This window comes from Pyrgilauda ruficollis, unplaced genomic scaffold, assembly GCF_017590135.1.
Source record: "Pyrgilauda ruficollis isolate IOZ18807 unplaced genomic scaffold, ASM1759013v1 scaffold40, whole genome shotgun sequence".
Lineage (NCBI taxonomy): Eukaryota > Metazoa > Chordata > Aves > Passeriformes > Passeridae > Pyrgilauda > Pyrgilauda ruficollis.
The window spans coordinates 9,545,751-9,566,937 of NW_024525490.1; the positions used below are offsets into that span (position 1 = coordinate 9,545,751).

Here is a 21,187-nt window from a genome sequence, read left to right on the forward strand (position 1 = left end):
AGAGATGGCTGTTTGTGGCGTGGGTGCAAGCAAGTCTGCAAGGGTAGCAAAAGGATATAATTTAAAGACTTTGCTACTGATATATAATGTGCTGTTTTCTCAGGGTGCTTACTGACATCCAATCTTCTTATAGTGTGCATGCTAAGATCTGCTCAGTTTGTTCAAGCTACCATCACAGCTGTCCACCAGTGCTGATCGGTGTTATCTTTACTTGACACTTGTTTCTTCAAAGGCTTTTTTGCCTGAGCATTTCTTCATGAAAAAAGCACACACAGTACTCTTCATATTGTGTTTAGTGCCTTCTCTTCTAAACAGCTAAAAAAAGTAGGGAGTGATTAAATTTTATTGCATTTTTTTTCTTGGGAGTGGGGAGTGTGGGTTGGTTGGTTTTATTTGTTTGTGGGGGTTTTGTTTGGTTTTTGTTGTTGGGGTTTTTTTTGTTTGGTTGGGTGGTGGTTTTGTTTGTTTTCTGTTAGGTCAAATCTGTTTTGCTTCAGGCTTCAGTGGCAGGAAAAAAGAATGTGGAACATTAAGGACAGAGCATTAAAATCTCATGCTTGGGTGGTTTGGGTAATAACTAAGTGAACTTAGAAGTTTAGATATGTTTCAGCTTAGTGCTCTTAGATTTGGAGGTGCGCAAGACAAGATTCTGGAGGCGCCACCTGAGGTTGCAGAGAAAAGTATCTCTTCCTCATCTGGTCAGTATGAAGATAAGTGAGCATCAAGAGAGCTTAAAGCCTTAGGCCAGATTGACATGTAGGTGTTTATTTGCTACAATGTGTTTTTGAAAAGCTTTAATACACATTCTGAAATACTTTTTATGACCTCATTAGGTTACAACTTGCAGTGGCAGTCTGCTGAATTGTCCTTCAACTTTGGACTTGTATTATTCAACCAGAACTAAATTGCACTTTGTACTAGAATAATATGGATTAGACTGTAAAATTAATGCATGTTTTGTGTAGCAGAAAGGTTACAGACAGGGTCTTAGAAGAGGGGTCAATTGAAGAGAGGGTCTAACACTCTTCAGTGTCAGAAAATCATTAGCAAAGGAAGAACAAAATAAGAATATATTACTTTTTTCAGGTAGGTATTGAATAAAAGCTGTGGGCAGATGTTATGAGACATTAAAAATGGTGTTTTATATTTCCACTTTTTAGGTTTGTTTTTGCACTGAAGATCAAAGAGTTAAACTTCTAGCCTAAATTTATGTGTTATAATGCTTACCTCACTTGGTTTTGTTAAAATGGTAAGAAACTGGAAACCAAACCACAAGGAAATCAGCAATAGTGTGGCCAGCAGGACCAGGGCAATGATTGGCCCTCTGTACTCAGCACTGGTGAGGCTGCATCTTGAATCCTGTGTCCAGTTCTGGGCCCCTCACTACAAGAAGGACATTGAGGTGCTGGAGTGAGTCCAGAGGAGGGCAGCAGAGCTGGTGAAGGGTCTGGAGCACAAGTCCTGTGGGGAGCTGGGGGTGTTTATCCTGGACAAAAGGAGGCTCAGGGAAGACCTTATCACTCTCTTCAACTACCTGGAAGGAGGGTATAGCAAGATGGGAGTTGGTCTCTTTTCTCAAGTAATAAGTGATTGAATGAGAGAAAATGGCTTTAAATTGTGTCAGGGAAAGTTTAGATAGGAAAATTTCTTCACTGAAACGGTTGTTAAACACTGAAAAGGGGTGCCTTAAGGCAGTGGTGAGATCACCAAACGTGTTTAAAGAAGTGTGGAGTTGGCACTTGAGGACATGTTCTTGTGGTGGAGATAACAGTGTTAGGTTAAAGGTTGAACTTTATGATTTTAGAGGTCTTCTCCAACTTTAATGATTCTATGATCCTGTGAAAAAAGTGAAGTCAAGGATTATGTCTTTAAAGATGTAGTAGCCATCCCCAAGTCAGCTGCCTTTGTATTGGATTATTAACATTAGGTGTTGAAAAATAAAATAGTTTTTGATACAGTAGTCCTGTGTATTTCTGAAAGAACTTGTATTTGTAAGAATGTCCTGTCGGAGTCACTGTTTTTCTTTGTTGGCTGATCCAGCCTATCACCACCAATGCTATTACTGTAGGAACTACCAAGGAAGTGGTTTTGTGACCACTGATCCTGGATCAGATTTACTATCAGATTATCCCCTAATGTAGCTTCGATCAGGCAGCCAAGCTATCACATTTCTTAAGTTAATAAGAGTATGCAATATATCATTTGTGCTAACTTAATGCCTACTGTGGGAGGAAATACAGTAACTATTTGGCATAAAGCCTTCCAATACAAAATCAACCTGTCAAATCTAAACTGTATTTACTGTCTTGTCAAAGAATGACCTCAGAACAGGTATTGGAACAATGACTCAACTCTGTAAATTGTGCTGTTTTATTTACAGAGGACAATAATACAGAATTATTACCTATTAAAAATAATTTACTGATCATATAGCGTTTGATTTATTTTTCATTTCTCTTGAAACCAGAGCTTTATTTTTTAAAACAAGCTTGCTTATGGTGGAATAGAAGTTGCAGCTTTCTTTTGGAGACTTTTGATTCATAAAATATGGCAGAGTAATGACATTAACAGTCATTGGAGACATTTTAATGCCAAATTCATCCATCCATATGAAAGCTATTTTTCATCTAATGACATTGTTGGGACATGGAATTCAAAGAGAGAACGCTTTCTTCCTTTGTGTAAGTAGGAAAATGAAGTATGTTTTAAGTACACTTAGATGGACCCTTAATGTTTTATGAAGAACCTATTCCATTGGACGGAATCAAATTATTTTAGCAAGCTTCCCTCTCCTACTTTATTAATTCTTATCTGATACATCCTTCAGAAATTCAGTACTTTATAAGATCGTGAATGTATTAGGCTATGCAATTTGGGTTTTTTTAAGCCAAAATACTACAACCTGCAATTTATTGGGTTTTTTTCCCATTTACTGTAAAATCTTTATATGCTTTTTATGTAACGTTCAAAAATACTTTGATTGTTTACTATAAGCACTTCATTTTGTTTTTTCCCATATAATGCTCTTCTGAATAGGTTAGGAAAAGATAGATGGTGAGTTAATTAATGGAAAATGATAAGCAAAACAAGTAATTAATTTACAGGCTTATTTCTACATTTGCAGATGTATTTCTACATAACTACAATACTGCTGCTGTAGTTAAAGGTATTCATTTTCATCACTGTTGTTGAGGTAGCTCAGCTTTACTGCTGATTTCCATGGTCCACTCTCCATGGTTCTTGGCATGAGTATGTGGAAGTTCATTTTTCTCACTCAGCCAATGTGTGGGATCAAAGTGGGACAAGGTGGCTGGCATAATGTAGTAGCGCATATCCCAAACTGCTACTGGTTATCATCAAAATGCTCCATTTTATTTGTTTCTGACTCAAAAGCAGTCACACTTGTGCCAGTTATTTCATACCCCTTTAATAATTTTTAAAATGTGGGGTTTATTTTTATGGGAGGTCTTTGTAAAAGGCAAATAAAACATTTTGGTTTGTTCATGTTCTCTTTCCATTTTTCTGTGCAAATTACTGTTGAAACCATTGCTCAATTCATTTTAATGAGAAAGAGGAGAAGAGATCTCAGAGATTATGCAGTTTTTGTTTAGCGTAAATTTTTGGCTGAAGAGAGAAGTTAGTGTCCATAATGGGAGGAAAAATACAGAAATGTGGAAGCATGGGGTCTGTTTTGCAGCAGGGGTTTTTGTGGTGGAGGGAGAGCACATCAATAAGAAGGAGAGCTTTTAACTGTGCTCTCACAGAACTTTTCCTGTTAAAGTTTTTAATGAGGATGCTTAGAAATAACATGTCATTTGTCAAACAGACAAAGACCAATGCTAGGATAGAAGGGAATAAGCCTAATAAGTGTTCAAGATGAATTATTGTATCACATGTATGATCTATTAATAGGGGAGAAGAAAAGAAATAAATGCAACATCTTAATGACTTCTGTGCTCAGTGGGAATAATCAAGTTGTCAGCTCAAAGTAGTGAGTATGTTGTTTTTATCAGTGTGCTGCTTAAGGGATGAGATATTGGTGCTAAATTTAAAGCAAAAAGTATGAAAACTTGAATTTTAATGCCTGATTAAGTTGATTGTTTATCTAACCCATTTAAATGTCTTATGTATCTTGCATTAGCTTTGTTAGAATCAAACCTTATGGTTGGCTGGGAAGTAGTCTAGACTTAGAGAGCCAGGCATGAAGATTATAATAGTTGAGTTTTGCCCTGAGCCCATGAACATTAGGTCATTGTTTAACTACATGTGTAGTTATTTACTTCACATAATTATTATAGGTGTGAAGCTTAAAAAAAAAAAATAGGAAATCCTGATGTAAAGCACTGTGTTCTGAAGTATTTTTCTAGTGGTAGTGATGTTGTCTTTTTAAAATTGTGTTAATGAATTGAATAAGGTATTCTAGATATTTCCACATAAGGGTTTTGTTTGTTTGTTTGTTTGCTTGTTTTACAACATCCAAAATTCGACTACCATTTCTTTTCTACACCCTCACCTTTTTAATATGGAGACGCAGGGTTTATTTCTAAGCTCTAGTCTCAACCAGAACACTGTGATATTGAGTGCTGCACAGCTCTGAAAGGATTTCAAAGGACAGGGGAGTTATGCTTGCAGTAGTCCAGGCTCTCTCTGCAGGGAATGCAGAGAGAAAGGTGAAATAATCAAAATAACAGACTGGTTCTTTGCAGCACCATGCTGAAGTAATACATGCAGTGAATTATGCTTTTTCAGCCTCACAGTAATTAAAATAAAAGGATATTAGCTTGGAACAGTTTTAGCTATATGGATAGATGGGACATATTTCTAATCGCATGCAGAAAAATTTGGCACATCTTCTGTATAGTCTTGCCAAAGTCTATGAGAACCTAGAGAAATTTAAATGAAAAACAATGTCTAGGTTTCCAGTCAGATTGTGCTAGTATGCACACTCAGAAAGTCGGCATTAGGAACAGCCTTGTTGGTCAGGTCAAGAACTTTGTTTTCACCACATTAAGTTTCAGCTGAAGGCAGTGTCCAAGAAACAGCTAAAATTGGAATTGAAGGCAGTTCTCAGGTGGGGGGGACAAACCTGTGAGTCATCAGCACAGAGATAGATGGTGGCTGAGTTTGTGTTGGCAGGTGCTGGATCTCTGAGCATACAGGAGAAGAGGACTGGTAAAAAAGCTCAGGGATGGTGGTGTACAAGGCTCCTACAGCAACTTTGAAGAAAAATGCTACTTTAATGTTAAATGAACAGCTAGAAACAGACTGCAGCAAAATGAATGCTTTGTTCTATTTTCATTTGTAAGTTCTTTAGCTTTACTTTTGATTTCCACTGAATATAAAATACAAAATGTAAGGCTAGAAAAATTCAGTTCCTCAGAATTTTGCATTTTTTTTCTCTCTGTCTCTCTCTTTCAAATAAAAGAACTCAGTCCTCTTTAAAAGAGAACTGGTATGACACAGGTTGTAATGCATTGTTAAACAAATGTAATAAATATTGGTGCCATATTCTGTGGCATTATGGCTTCAGGATTTTACTGGGTTATTACTGAAAATTTGTGGTATCAAAGATGCAATAACAACATGACATGCACAAGTGAAATCTGTTTTAAAAAAATCCAGATAATGTTTTTTTTATATTCTCCTTTTTCTGTTTTCTTCCCTCTGAAGCTAATGCAAAACCAGTTTAGTTTCACAGCTTGCCTGCACAAGCTGTGATAGATTTTGTCTTTGTATTTCTCTGAAATATACATACAGAAAGATGCAAAGTTCCTTTAAGAGGGTAGAACTAAGTGTTCTCTTTGCTGTGTCTTTGAAATCTAAAGGTCATCAGATAAAAAAGAGATTTTGCAATTTTTATTGTATTTTTTAGGTACTCTAATGGTTTCAGAGTGCAGGAGAGATGAACTGCTTCTTAATAAACAGTTTTAATGTAGTGGTTTATCAGGAGCTCCAGGGAGAGTTTCAGAATATTAGGTGTTGTTGACCTACCTGCAATGTTTGCTCTAAGAAACTGGGTTTGTGGTCTCCTTGTCCTCTGAATTTTGGCTCCTGTGGAGAAGGGGCATAAGATTTACCAGGAGAATCTCATCAGACCTGTTCTTACAAGTTGTCTCCTCCCTGGTGGCTGTGAAAGGCTGTGTGGGGGCTTGAGCTGTGTTTGATGACTCAGGCCAGAATATCCTCCTACCTCTTTGGGGCTGTGTTGCTCCTGGGGAGCTGAGAGTCTCTCTGAAGACTGGGGAGGCTGTGGGGTGGCTGGGGGTGTACCAGAGTCCTCTGGAGCTTAGAATTCCTTGGTAAAGACAGGGATAGTTTGGCTGGACATAGTAATGTCAGCTTTGCCAGAGTATTGGCATAATGAGAAGTTGTATTTTTTACTTATTTTGTAAAAACACATATCAGACTGCTACACTTTAGGAGAGCTGAAAACTGCAGTGGAGGACCCAAGGTCAGATTGGAGAATGCTGGTAGGCAGTTCTTGTGTGATTGTTGGAGATCAGATTGTTGTTGATGATAAAGATTGTTATTAGAATGCAGGAAAGGAGAACGAAGTACATAAGTACTGAAACATTCTAGAGATGTTGCTCTTAGTAAAATGTTTGTTTGTTTGTTTTTCAGTTCGAGCAGCATGTTTTTGACAGCAGATAACTGGAAGACTGGTTGATTGCCATACTAAAATGGAGTATTTACCAGTGCAGGTAAGGCAGTCTTTGAACAGCTTTTTGCAATTTTGTTTCTCAGTGTTGTTTTGCAGTTCCCAGTGCAAGTAGCTAGATTAATGGCAGTGTTACAAAATCATTTTTCTGAAAACAAACCTGGTTTAGGAGGTTTCTGTATTTCCGGTTCACTCTCAGGTGCTCTGATGCAGCTGCTGTAAATTAGCACTAAAATGATCGATTTAGAAAAAAAAGCAGAAACAAGAAACAAAAGAAACATCTTTTTTTTCCTTTAGACAAACATTAAAAATATGTTATTCTGTGATCTGCTTTGTATTGTGGCCTCAGAAAAGATTAGTTTGGGTAACTAAAGAAAGTGGTGAGGTGATGTGGGGACAGCATGGACCAGCCAGGATATATAGGAGATTTTCCAACTTAGGAAAGTAAGAAAACCCTCAGAAGTATGAAGGAAAGGAAAGGTTTGGCCCTCAGTGTAGGATCAAGTGCTCTGAATACTTTTGATTATAGAAATACTGTTTGGATTATAAAAGTTAAGTAGCTGCCAGAACTTTAGAACCCCCCATTCTAATTTGTGTATTAAGTTATTGTCATTTATTATCAGACCTTCTGGTATGGGTTTCTGTGCTGCATTAAACTACATTTCTCATGTAGAGAGCTCCTACTGAAGGATTCTTTTGTTTCTTAATGCAGTTTAATATCTTGGTTTCCAAATGCTAATGATGTGCTTTAAAATACAACAGTAAACTCGTTAAATATTAAATTGAGTTGTGGACTTTTGTTGTAGATGAAGCTTGTGGAGTGCAGCTGTAAATTTGACAGGAATCTATACAACACATACCTCTACATGAGTTCAGTTTTTTTGTTGGCTTTTGTATACTTAGTGTACAAGCTTAAGACATTGTCCAAGTTGAGTTTCTCCTTTAAAATATTTATTCACTGCATAACGCTTTCTATTACATAGTTCACAGGACTGTAAGTGTTCTGTACCGTTTTCCTTTGCACTGGTATGAAGGACTTTGGCAGAAAAGTGGTGATGCGATTTATGTCAGTCCAGGGCAGTGAATGTTCCCCTTCTTTCAGTTTTAAGGTGCACGTAGAACAGGCTGATGCGCAACAAAGCAGAAGCTATTCTCGGTGTTCAGCTGGGTGCCTGTGGTACACAGCACTGCTTGCTGGATGTGCTGTTCTGTGAACTGTGCCACAGTATTTCTTACTGGTTTTGCAGTTGGTACTGGAGCAAGGCATAGACACTGTTTTTTCCAAATGCTGTTTGTAGTTGAGCAAGAGCTGTGTTACTGGATTAAAATGCGTGGTCTTGTGTCATGCAGGCCTGTGGTTACTGGACCCTGTGCTTGGTCTGCAGGGAAAAATTGCCTGCCAGGCAATTTTTAGTGAACTGGCTGGGAGTGCTAAGTAAGCTCAATAGAGAAAGAAGGGAGGGAGTGGCCCCAGCTAGAGCCATATTATACACAGGAGGAATACCACAAGTTCACTGGACAGACCTTTTGGCAGTCATGCAAGATGTGGCTCTCTTAAGTTTTGGAGGTTTTTTTGTTGAATTAAATCATTCATAAAATGGACCTTTGAGCTTACCTAATTGGACTGGTTCTGGGTTGTTCTGAGTTTTCCTGCAGGGGACTTGAGGGACCCTGATCGTGGCCCAACAGCAACCACAGGAGCAGTCTTCCCTTCACTTAATGGAGGCAAACTGTTCAGGGAGTCAGCACTGCTCATTGTGCCGGGACACCAGAGCCTTGTCATGTCTTCCTCTCATGAGAATGTAGTTTCATCAAAATGCAAGTTGGGTGAGACTGCCCCATGGCATCCTTAAAAAGATAAAAGATCCTTTTGCTTTTCCTTCAGTGCTTTAAAGTGGCTTCCTTCTGAGGTACCGGACAGTTTCATCCATAGTGCACAAGGTTTGTTGCCCAGCAGCCGAGGGTCACAGTTCTAGGATCTCTGGATCTCTGCTCTGCGGCAGGTCAGGTTTCATTTGCAGAATATACACTTGCATTTTGGTAGGTGATGCCCATCTGATAATGCAGTATTGCAGCCCCAGAGAATTACAGTGCAGAACGTTTTGTATCTAGCTTTAAAGACTACAGAGGACCTCCCTATACAGTACTATAGACAAAGCAGTGGAAGAGGGAATTGCTGCAAAGCCCTGTAGGCTGTCACTGCCAATCCTAACACTACAAAACTGTAGCAAAACTTGTGGCACCATTCAGTTAGTCTCTTGAAGTCCTTTGATTGAAATTCAAATGATGACAAGTTTTTTTAGACAAGCTGGGTTAATAGCATCATCTAGATGCTGTAATTTTGATCTTGTGGTAAGGGCCCTTGATCCAAGTTCTTCATGTTGTCCTAATGCAGCAAAATTCCTCTTCCCCCATCCCCTATTACATTAATAATGTACTGTTCCCTTGTTTTTGTAAAATGCATTCAGAGTCCCTGTATTGGCTGTTAAACCAAGGTCAGAATTAATGTTTTGTTTAGGGTTTAAAATCTACACCTGTGTTACAATGCTTGAAGTCTTTCAGCTCCTCTAGAGTGAGTACAGAAAGGGAAGTCTTATCTTGAGTCATATCCTAAGACAATTTAGTTGGTAGGCTAGAGGTTGTGCCCCTAAAGGTAACTTTGCTTTCAGCTGACTAATACCTGCTGCAGTCATGACTTTTTTTGCCACCTACTCTGTTGCAGTCTCAGTAGTGCCTGCTACTTCACACACACCCAAATGCATGTTCAAAATTTTAGAAACAAAACCACCATAATCCATTCAAGCTCCAAACAATGTCTACTGCTTCTACATCAGAGCCAGAAAATCTGACTAATGTGCATGAAGTACACCCTGCTCAATTTTTTTTTTGTTTGCTTAGTCCTCAAACCAGACAGTGCTTGCAGAAACTGGGAAGTTTGAAGACAAGTGTTTGCAGAAGGTGTAGTGTGTTTCATCAATCTAGTGTTGAAGGAAAACCAGCAGAACTTAGTAAAATCTGTAGGATTTTAATGTAGGTATCAGCAGGCAGTTGTAAAGTAGCAGGAACTTACTAGTCTGTGGCTGAGGATGACAGTGAAAATTATCACTTTACTACCAAAAAAAAAAATTGACTAAAAACAGGCATGTTGCCTTCCTTAACTTCTGCCTTCCCCTGGAATCTTTCAGTCTAAAGCTTTACATGACCTGGTCAGACACTTTCTCTTTGCTGTTTGGCTACACTGTTAATTCAGCTGTTGCTGTCCTCATGCCAGAGTTGAGGCTCTGCTGCCTGCACAGACATTCTGCACCAACAAGGGCTGGAAGCAGCCCATGCTCTCTTTCTCCTTGTCAGAGAGTATTCTTCCCTCTCCAGCCAAGAACCCGAGCAGAGCTGCAGTATGTAGGTACCAGTAAGTGCCAGGATTGTATTATGCTGACGATGTGTTGTGGTGCTTCTCTGAGAACACTTGATTCCTTCACAAGAAAGGTAGAAGTTACTGTGAGCTGGATTTGGTACATCCTGTATTCTTGTTTACCTCAGGGCCTGCATATTTAAGGAAGCTGTGCAAAACTGTGTGTAAGCATTGTTCTTTTTAGGACCAGATGAGCATTATCCTCAGCTTGTGTTCTAAATAGTTTGTTTTCTCTTTTTTTATTAGTAACTAAGGTGCTGACAAGTTTTGACTTCTTCATCCTCATAAACATGAGTGAAGTTCAGGCTATGGTAGAATTCTCCGTGGAGCTCCACAAATTCTTCAATGTGGATTTGTTTCAAAGAGGGTAGGTAGCAAGTTCTTTCAAACTTTACTCTGTTGGATGGCTGTTGTTGGAAAAACCTTAATGGGTACTCTGTCATGAAGTGTTGCTTCATGTTACTGACTATTTTTATAGGGATTTGAATTTTTTATTAGTCTGTATTGGAAAGTCATACTCTTTCTAGGATTTAAAATTAAATATTAAAATTTTTTTCTTAAAGCATAATTTGTAATACAATATTTTTGTCTAATTGGAGATGAGGGAAAACATGTAGATATGAAGAGTACATTATATTCTTACCCAGGCCTTTACCCTTGCATGTCTTAATTTCTGTAATCCCTTTTGTTTGAAATATGATAGGTGTTTCTCTTCAATATTTTAAAAATGGTTTTGCCCCAATTAACCTACTTGTTTATCAGTTTGGCAGTGGAGAATTTCACCAGCCTCTCTCCTCTCACTGTGCTGTGCCTCCAGTTACACAGGACTCCATGCTGCCTCTTTAGACTCTCCTGACCTCCTCTTACTCCACCTTATCTCTGTAGAAGTCTTTTCCACATTCCTTTCATTTGATATTATGTGATTGTCCTAGATTACTTTCTAAGGTCCTTGTTTCCTATGGCTATGCAGGAAATAGTCCTTGGTAGCTTATTTTTGGAGCTATTAAAGATTATTGGTCCTTTAGTGTTGTGGTACATTAGCCGTCTGTCAATCCTCAAGTAGACCACAGTAAAAATGCATGTTGGAGTTTAGGCCACGTTAGTGTTTGCAGAGACAGAACAAGGTGTATCAGTGTTGATTTCTGATAGCTGCTTTTTCCAAAACATTGTAGAGTAACTTTCCTCAGAAACAGTGATAAGAAAATACATGCGTGTTTTTAGCCTTGTCTTAGTTCAAGACTGGGGTGGGTGTGGGTGTGTGTGTGTGCATGTTAGTATTGTTTTCAGTACAGTTAAGGGGTTTTTTTTGACAGGACTGATGACCCATTGTGTTTGCTACTATATGCAATCAAAGTATATACAACAAACTGACCCTCTTTAGGGAAAATTGTAATTTCACTCTTCGGTGGAAGAGAAGGATTAAGGTCCTTAAGGCTTAAGAGGTCTGTGAAAACACTGAGAATATTCTAATTACTTTAACAAAAAGGCACAGTCTTTTGAACTGTAGCCTTTTTTAATCTTTGAAATGAGTGGGCAAGGAGAGGGTAGAACATGGCAGTACATTTACTTTAATGGAGAACCTGAAGAGAAGAAAGTGTTGGTTGTCTTAACCTTACAGTTCAAATGGTTCCACAGAAAGGTAGTTGAGAAGCAAAGCACAGCAATATAGTTACCAGTGCTTTACCTGATGTATTTCTTTTTACCTTACTCTTGCAGTAAGCTAAAAAAGCAGTAAATTCACAGGGCAAGTTCAGAGAGGTGGAATGCTGACATAATGAGAAAAATGATGTGAGGAGATAATAACTTCTCTGGTTTCAAGCTGAACCTTAAACTCTGGACACATTCCTGTAGAAGTTAATGTCAGGAAGAAGAGAGAACTTCCAGAATAATTTGACAGACCGAGAAATGTGCCTATTGCAATTAATTCAATTTGGGCAGGCTCCAGTATTTTTCTAGGAAACTGTCTTTGTGTTTATATGAGACCATATGTAATACTTCTGTTGCTGCAGGAGCTCTTGGATAATGGATTGAATGAGCAGAAAAGGAAATCTTTAGTTTCATTGTCAGCCTCCTATTTTTTATTGTTTAGCATGGTTTGTCTCGCCAAAATCAAGTACAGAATTGATTGTATTGTGTGCGTGCAAGCCTTCCCAGCATGGCGTGCTTGTCTCATGGAGTTAGAAACATCATGACCTTCTGAACTGTGTAGAATAAAATGTCAGCTTTTGCAAGTAATCACATCAAGTTCCTTATTAGAACTTAGCAGATTTTAATCCAAAGTATTTGTTTGCAGAGTCAGTCCAGATTCTCGCTCATTTGATTACTGGAGATGTCATCATTCCCAGCCTAAATTTCTTTCTGATCAGTTTTAGTTGTTTTTCTTTACAGCTTTGTCTTGTGAATCACTCTATCAGTCTGAAAGTTCACCCTTACGTATTTTAGATGTCTTTTGTTCCTTTTACTAAATATGAACTAACATGAGTTTGGTCATTGGAATTTGTGGCATATTCCCCGCCCTCCCTTCCTTTTTTGTAGAGTCCAGGCAAACCCATTTTACTCTCTTCCTGCTTTTATAACTATTTGAAGAAATCTGCCAACTCTTGCATCCAAAGTGTCTCACGATTTCTCAGATTTGTATCTGTAGTGGCACTACAGTTGCCAGAAGCACTTATGACAGTGTTTACACTAACAATTAAATTGGGTGTTTAAGGGATGAATTACTGAAAGCAGTGCTGATGTCCATACATCTGTGTGGTTCCATGGCTACTTCAGAGTAGATTTTAACCTCATCTTCTGATGAGGACCAGATGTTTTGTATCATGAATGTAATTTGAAGTTGTTTGTATCAGTAGTTGGTTCAGAGTGTTCTGTGCCCGCAGGGGCTGAAGTGCATTTTGTGACAGGTAGAGATCAGAGTAGTTTGGCTTCCTTAGGAGACATCCAGGTTCTATGACTGGAAAGCTCTCAGTTCAGTGAACTGAACCAGCATGCAGCAAACTGGGATCATTGAGGAAAGTGCCTCAAATCCACTCTTTTAGTCTAAACTGTAAATAGTGCAGACTGAGCCAAAATTTCTCATAGTATTTTACTCAAGATCATATTTATATGAAGGGTTATAACTATATTATCCTCCAAAGCGACCCTCTAAAGCAGACTATTTTCTTTACTTTAAGATAGCTTACTATTCCAAGAAGGGGTAACAGACAGTGCATTGTAATAAAATATTTTTCTTACATATCCAATACAGCTATTTTGTTATGTTTTCTTATAACTGTGCCATTTGCTTTAAACCCAGCTTCTGGCTCCATTGGTTTATTTTTACCCAATGGCTCCATTGGTTTATTTTTATCTGTTATTACATTCAAATAAGGCTTCACACAATTTGTTTTGAGCTAGTGAGATGGGATGGTAGGAATTTTTGCCCAAACAGTGCAATCACTGTTGATATGCGAGTATTGTGTGACAAAATGAATTAAAGAATTGTATTTGTTTGGGGCCTGTGAGAATGATAGTCTGAGATAGTAAAGTTTCAGGCTGTTTTGTCATGTTAGCTCATAAAAGTTCACACCAGTAAGGTGTGGGCTCTATAATACTGATCTTCTATAAAGACAAAGGAAATATAACATAGCATGACTGCAGAAGTGGAGTATGAATTGAGTGGAAAATTGGTTGGATGATTCGGCTCAAAGAGTTGTGATCCGTGGTGCTAAGTCCAGCTTAAGGCTGGTGATCAGTGGCACCTCCCATGGACTGACACTGGGTCAGTAGTCTCAGCAGTCTTTGCATAGAATCATAGAATGACTTGGGTTGGAAGGGGCATTAAAGGTCATCCAGTGCCAGCCCTCCTGCTGTGGGGGAGGCACCTCACATTAGAACAGGTTAGAGCCCTATCCAACGTGGCCTTGAACACTTCCAGGGATGGGGTGATCACAGCTTCCCTGGGCAGCCTGTTGCAGTGCCTCACCACCCTCTGACTAAAAGAATTTCTTTCTAATACCTCATCTAACCCTACCCTCCTTCAGCTTAAAGCTGTTCAATTTCAAAGACTTTGCTGTAAGAACAGGTTGCTTACCCCCTCATTTACATATGTTTTGTATGTGTCAGCATACATATATATCCTGAACTGAGATATAAATGTGTTCAGAATGTCTGATTCCAAGCAACTGGTTACTGAAAGTGCCTCAGTACTTTGTAGTGCTCAGTTGAAGTTCCCATGTTCCACCATGGGATGATGGGTCCTGATGTCTAACTTGAGACAGTTACGCCTTTTCTGTGGGTAAGAAGAGTTTCCTGGTAACCCTCACCTGTGACAAGATGAGGATTTCATTTCCTTGGAGCTGTGTATTGCTTTTTTACCTGTAAATGGCAAATCTAATGAGCTAAAGAGACTTAGCTAGTAGTTTGTATTTTAGCATAGTGCACACATTGCTGCAAGATCTGCTTTGAAAACAGCTTTTATCTACATTTTCCCCATCTCTGTGCCTTTTTATAATCCCAGTGTTAAGTTCTTGCTTTCTCACTAATCTTTTGTTACTTTGTCAGTAGTATGCATGCACAACAACTGGCCAAAGCTGGGTTTGGAATACTTCTAATACTTATGTCTCTGTTTTGTTTTTTTTTTTTTTTTTTTTTTTTTTGGGTACCGTTTTAATTTGTAAGGTACAATACCTGCAGTTTCATTGTGGGTTTCAGAAAAAGAACTTCCTAATGGTTTTTTTTGGCAGCGTAAATTTGTTGTTACATAAACTATGAAGAGAGGAAGTAAAATAAAGTAGTAACAGTAGCTCTTTATTACATATTTACTGCTCAATGTGTCTTAGTTTTCTTTTATTTGACTTTGTTTTGGGTTAAAAGATTCTTATAAAACCACATGAACTTACATTAGTAATGTAAGTCTACCACACTTCTTTGAAGTCTTTTTGCTTTTATCGGTTGGGTAACAGATGGAAGAATAATGCTAAATACCTTCCACAGGAGAGACTTTGGCAGATTCTAACCTAAAAGGTATTTTGGAGATGTATCATATCTGAAAGGTTATTGGTAAGATTGCAGTATAAGTTGCTTGTGAACTTAAATCCTATTAAAAGTCAAAAGAATTTAAGTTTTGGAGATTACTGAAAATTTAGCCTTATGATACTCTTCTGTTCCATAGATTAATGTTTTTCCATGTGTAGATACTCACTGACATGTCTGAGCAGCATTGACATTTTATGCTTCCATGCATGTGGTTGTGTAATGTAGCTTAAAAGAAAATAACACTGAATCAGAGTATGAAATTTAATAAATCTTATTATGATTACTCAGTAATGTCATGAGAAATAATGCAATGTATAAAGAGCTGCATTGTTTTCTGGATCCAGTGAGTTGCCTACATTAATTTTAAAATTTTTAACAGGAAATCAAAATGCAAAATGTATGCTTCTGGCAGGACCCACTTCTTCCTCCTGTTTATATCAGAAATGAAAATGTTTTGTCCTTAAATGAAGAAGTAGCCCTTGCTAATGGTTTGTGTTGCTAGCATATGATCAAATAACAAACTCTTGATGGACAAGGAACACTCAGGTTCACCTGTTTGGTTTTCTTTTTAATTCATACAGCTCAGATGTACTTTAACTTTCAAACTACGTTCCTGTATGACATATTTTTCTGGAAATAAGTGTTGTGAATTGCCTTCTGACAGGATAGCTTCTCTTTTGAAGTATTGTACTGTGATCTTTACTTAATGTAATGCATTTTTACAAAGAGAGAAGAAAGCTGTCAAATTTGTCTAACAGTTGTAAGATGAGCTCTGTTTTTCAGTTTATGGTTTTACAGTAATACAAATGGCAGTTATACAGGTTCAAGATTTGGAAGGCTAGGGTGTAAACTCAAGGTAATAATCTGTCTAGGAAAAATTATGCAAATATTTTTGGTCTTGGGTTTTTTGTTGTTGTTTTGTTAGGTTTTTTTTTAAGTGGATCAGTTTCTGATTCTGGTTTGTCAGTGGATCCCCACACACAGGTCCTGCTTGCTTTGAGGCAGGAAAGGGTAAGACTGGGAATAAGCAGTGGGGAAGTCTTATTTTATGATGTCATTGCTACAGAAGTTGAAACTTAGTATCATCAATTATCCTATTAGCCCGTGTGATGCCACCTGTCTGAGACACCAATGACGTGGTCTGGTCCCAACGAGCAGCTACAATTTAAAAGACAGAATCTTGTCTTCTAAAATACGACGTCTTATATTTGTTGAAAATAGGGGTTAGAAAAGTAAGTGGAAAACTGAGCACTGTTTCCTTTGAGTTAGCTGAGAAATTAAGGTTTTTTGAAGCGCACTGAGTGGAACTGAAGACGTGGGTAGGTTGTTCGGCTTGTCTTCCTCAGTTATCTGAAGTGCCATGCCTGTATTAGGAGACTTCCAGCCACACAGTGAATCTTGTCTGGGGGTCACCTAGAGCCACTGTAAACTGGACTCCTCTTTTGAATCCTCCTTCTCGCTCTTCTCCATGGCAATTGCTAGAAGACTATGCTCCAGCTTAAGGAACTAAATGAGATCTAGATGCTGCAGGTTTTAGCTACATATTCTGACCCATAAAGATGATTGTACAGATGCTTGTTTCTTCAGTCATTATACATAGAGGTATAGCTAAGAGTTGGTAGTTGTAGTTGTCCTGAGGGTGTACTTTTTTTTCTGCATCCCCCCATATTCCAGAAATATTACTTCAATGTTTTGTGGTGTTCATGGGTACTCATTGCATCTTCTAGACCTCTCAGATATGAGGTACAAATTTCAAATCACCTGAATTTTATTCAGATTTTAGCTCTTACATTAAAGTAGTACTTTTGGACATTTTAAAAATAACAACTTTTACAACTGAAATTATGATTTTGCAATGGAAAACATTTTCTCAACTCAGAATAAAAGTTGTATAATGGCATCCCATCTCCTCCAGGCATTCAATTTGGCAAAATTCCATTTTCTAAGAACAAAAAGATGATGAGCTCAGATGCCTAGTTATGCCATCTTGCTGCCTTTCTGGCTCAGGCAGTGCTGTGGTAGGCACAGCTCTTTGGTGTGACAGTGATATGGTGTAATTTGCTGTCCTTTGAGACTGCTTTTGGGAGGGTCTTTGTAATTCCTTCTTTCTTTATGCAATTGAAGAAATAGGGGTCTTGTGTATGTAACACCAGGTGTCATTTCAAACTGCAAAGTAACAATTGTACCTCAGCATGCCTTGCCATGAAGCCTGTCAGGAGAAACATAATCAATGAGTTTAGTTTAGTGAGAGAGTAAATGGCAGTGTAAGACAGGAATGAGTATAAAAGGATTTTATTTGGAGAAGACCCATTCTTTTATTCTGTAGAACATACAGCACTCGGCCGTATATAATATGAAGGTAGAATGGGCATAGGTGTTAGTTAAAGGCATCAAAATAATGATTTATTGAGTATGCACCTTCTTTTTTTAAATTGAGTTTTACTGAGTTCATTATTATGGAGTGGCATGTGACAGCAGTAACAGTTTTAACCTTGCATTGAATACACATTTAGTTACTAAAATTGCTACTTTTGAGATTCTTTCAAGTGTTAGCACTCTTACGTGCAGAAGCTTGTAGCTTGTGCATAGTCTTACAGTTCAGGCCTGACGCTGTGAGATGGTAGCAAAACCCAGAAGAATCTGTCATTCATAGGTGTTTTGCCTTATTTATATGTGCTTGGTTAATACACATAGTAGTCACAGCAGAAATATGATTCTTTAAGTTAGTTTACCATCCATAGCTATCTGAGGGAAGAGAGAGAGAAAGATGCTTATACTGTGTTTCAAAGTCTTGACTGCGTCACAATACAGCAGAAGTTTCTGGTATGGTGTCTTTTTTTGCCTCCTTTGCTGCTCATACAAGTTAATAATACCTTGATGTATACCTGTATCTGTAATCACAAACAGCACTTTACTGGATCATCACAAACTGCAGAGAGTGTATAGCTTTGTTGAAATAGAGAACCAGGCTCAGTCCCACCACCAAATGCAGACTCGGACTCACTGCCTCCACTTCAGTCGAGTGCTTGCTTCAAAATCTCTTCCTCTTTTACTTTTTATGCCTCCTGCCAATTACTGCACTCCACATAAAGTAACTCATCAGATTTTTGAATACCTTTTTAACCTTGTTTCACCCCATTCCACTTGTTCACCCTTTCCCAGATTCTGACTTGCATTGGCTATGGAGGAAAAAGCTTAAAATACCTCCAAATACTTAGAGGCCCTCTAGACTGGACCACAGTATTCATGCTTATGCATACATAACTTCCTTTGTTGATGTGCAAAGTTTTGAAATTGCTTTAAAAATTTGTCTCATATTTTCTCAAAAAATATTATGAATACCTCAGATTAAGTGATCAAGACCTGCTGCTAATCATTTTCTATATTTGTGTATTTTTACTGCAAGAAGTAGCATCAAAGTTATTGGAGGTGATCAGGCTGGGGAGGAAAAAAAAAAAAAAGTGTATTTTTCACTTGTGCATGTTTTTTTGATGTGGATGGTTGTGCCTGAGCCCCAGGAGTTTTTTTGGTGGGGGAGAGGCTAAGAGTGTACACCCAGCATGGCCCACTGTTGGTGCCATGAGCCCAAATTTGGTGTGAAATAGCATTCTTATCTATGCATTTATAGTTGGCCTGAGCATGTATCTGCCAAAAGGTCTTCTCTCTATGCATGCCCTTCTCCTGTTTCATTTGCTCCTGCAGTCAGGTCAGTCAGATGGGCTTGCTTTTGACAGCAGTGTAGTCAGAGAGTGGGTTAAGCTGGCAGGAACACTGGGTTAATGGTATAGATCTTACAGGTGTGGAGATTCATTGAATGGCAGCTGCCTGACTGGGGTGATCCTGCTTATGGTGCTTCCTGTGTGCCTGCAGTCATGCTCTGTTACCTTATGGTTGGTCAGCTCAAAGTGCTAAACCAACAGGAAGAAAACCTGGCAAAACCAGAATCATTCTGGGTTATATTTTCTTAAATCTCTCTGGTCCTCATCAGCATCAGATATTCTGTCAGTGGTGGTGCAGAAGGAGTGTAAAGTATACAGGAGGAATGGGATGCCTACTTCTGTCACCAACTAGCTTTTGAGTTGGTTTAAGTGTAATCCTGGACTATGTCCTGAGAGAAATGTCCATAAAAGTTCCAGCCCCTGTGTTAGGAAGACATCTCTGGCACAGGAGAGGCCATTATGTCAGTATGATCTGCTCAGTGACAGCAGCCCAGAGATCAGTATGTTTTGAAACAAAACCTCTGTTTGAACTTTTGTATTCATCTCAGCTGGCATCCCTGCCCCTAGGATACAAAGTTATGACAGATGTCAGGTATGTCAGTTCTAATTTCCCTAAGCCCTCGTGTGGAGATACAGAGCTCTCCTGGCAATGCCAGTTTGCAGTTTCCGCCTCCCTTGCTGCTGGCAGCTTCCTGCCGCTGCAGTGCCCTGCCCCATGGGTTGTGCTGGCTGAGCTGCTGGATCTGACCAGTTTCCAGAGCTGCTCTGCAAGTGGTGCATTGGTGTAATTGAGAAAGGTGTCAAATGTCTTGCAGGGGGAAGAGTTGAGTGCCTGGGAGGACAGCACAGAGGAAAAGGGATAAATAGAATTCCTTAAACTTCATTTCTTGCAGAAGTCCTTATGTTGTAAAAGTAATCTAAATTTCAAGACATTATTCTTGACATTTCCTTACTATAAGAAAGGATAGGGCTTCCCAGATGCCAACTTGCTTGACTAGCACAGAGAAGGAATCAGATTATTGCAGAAGTCAGAGAGATCCAGCTCTGTTACTTGGCAGAGAAAGGGCTCCTAGTCATCCAGAATGCCAAGTCCCTTTCTGTATGTCAGCTCTGAAAGGGGGGAGGAGGGGATGATACAAAGGCATCCAGAGCAGCTGAAACCCTCAACTTCCAACTCTGCAAGGAGAACTTGGACTCTTCTTCAGTGGATTTTGCAGATCTCAGCTTACAGGGAGCAGTGGTGGGAGGTCAGCCTCATAAGGGGAACAAAATGAGTTACATAACCAAATGCATAGGAAGTTTGAGGCTCCTCAGTGTATGTAGAAAGTAAACCATATGATCACCTTGATGATCATCTCTACACTTCAGTCATACTACTATGGTTAGTGCTTCTTCTTTGGAGTTTTTTCTCTTTTCCTGATCATGTTCTTCTCAGTTTTCATCTCACAGAACTTTTGCATGCCTTCCTTTCAGCAATTTGTTTCCTACCTTTCCTGAATACATTCCTAATTAAAATTGATTTCAAAATATTTTGGATACCATTTGAAATGGTTTTCTGTGGTGCTTGTTGAAGTTTTCTCAAAATAGAAGCCTTTGAAAAATGCAGACTTTAGAAAAACAGGTGTTTTTTTGCTTGCTTGTATAATGTTTTTTTTTAACTTGTTGAACAGGTTCAGCAGGTACTGTGTGTCTTCAGGGTATCCAGCTTGTGGAACCTGGCAAGAGAAAAAGGGATTTGGCTACTTAGTGTGTTTGTTCTCCTGTAATTTGCTTCACTTACTTAAACTGGCATCAGAAGTTTAATTCTTGTGGGTGTACTAGATAGGGTAGGTCTTGGGAGATGGAAGATACTATTGCTGTAGGAGGTGGCTCTCTCATGTCGAAAAGTGCTCAAGAACAGAAACTCTTCTTTTTCATGAAGGGGAAAGAAGTGGAGTGTTTGCTTTCCAATCTTGAATGTTCACTTTACTCTTTGACATTCATAAGCTTTTAGGATCATAATAATTTAGAGAAACAGGTCTTAACTTATGCTGCTAACTTCGTATTACTTGCTTGAGACATTTTTCTGGTAATATTCTCTGAGGTTATGTCTTAAGATTTATGTAAATAATAAATGTATAAATACAGTCTGCAGCCAGCAGTACTGCTTCTCAGTGATTTTGGAGTTGAAACTCTTGAAGTTGAGGAAAAAATAATTTACCAGAAGTGGCAGTGCAATTTCATGTTATTTCTGAGCGTGGAGCCCCACCACTAGCTTAGCCTTTCTTAAACCCTAAGTGTCATGTCACTGAAGGGAACATTTTCTCCTCTAGCTCTGTGAACATGCCTTCTGTTAATAGCCCCTACTGGGTTCTTCTTTTCCCTTTTCAGGTGGATGAGCAG

At 38.7% G+C, this 21,187-nt stretch overlaps 1 protein-coding gene across 4 annotated transcripts in view; it reads left to right on the plus strand.

The window, feature by feature from the left end:
* Nucleotides 1-21,187, plus strand: part of FAM135A (family with sequence similarity 135 member A) — a 75,859-nt gene that overhangs the window by 8,529 nt on the left and 46,143 nt on the right. For 3 of the 4 annotated variants that reach the window (XM_041477344.1, XM_041477340.1, XM_041477342.1), the window contains exons 2-3: nucleotides 6,622-6,701; nucleotides 10,317-10,437. In XM_041477344.1, the coding sequence (XP_041333278.1) occupies nucleotides 10,361-10,437 (77 nt within the window). In that variant the 5' untranslated portion in view covers nucleotides 6,622-6,701; nucleotides 10,317-10,360. Of the gene's footprint in view, nucleotides 1-3,954; nucleotides 3,992-6,621; nucleotides 6,702-10,316; nucleotides 10,438-21,187 lie in introns of those variants that run through there. The other variant, XM_041477341.1, reaches the window with a different exon arrangement.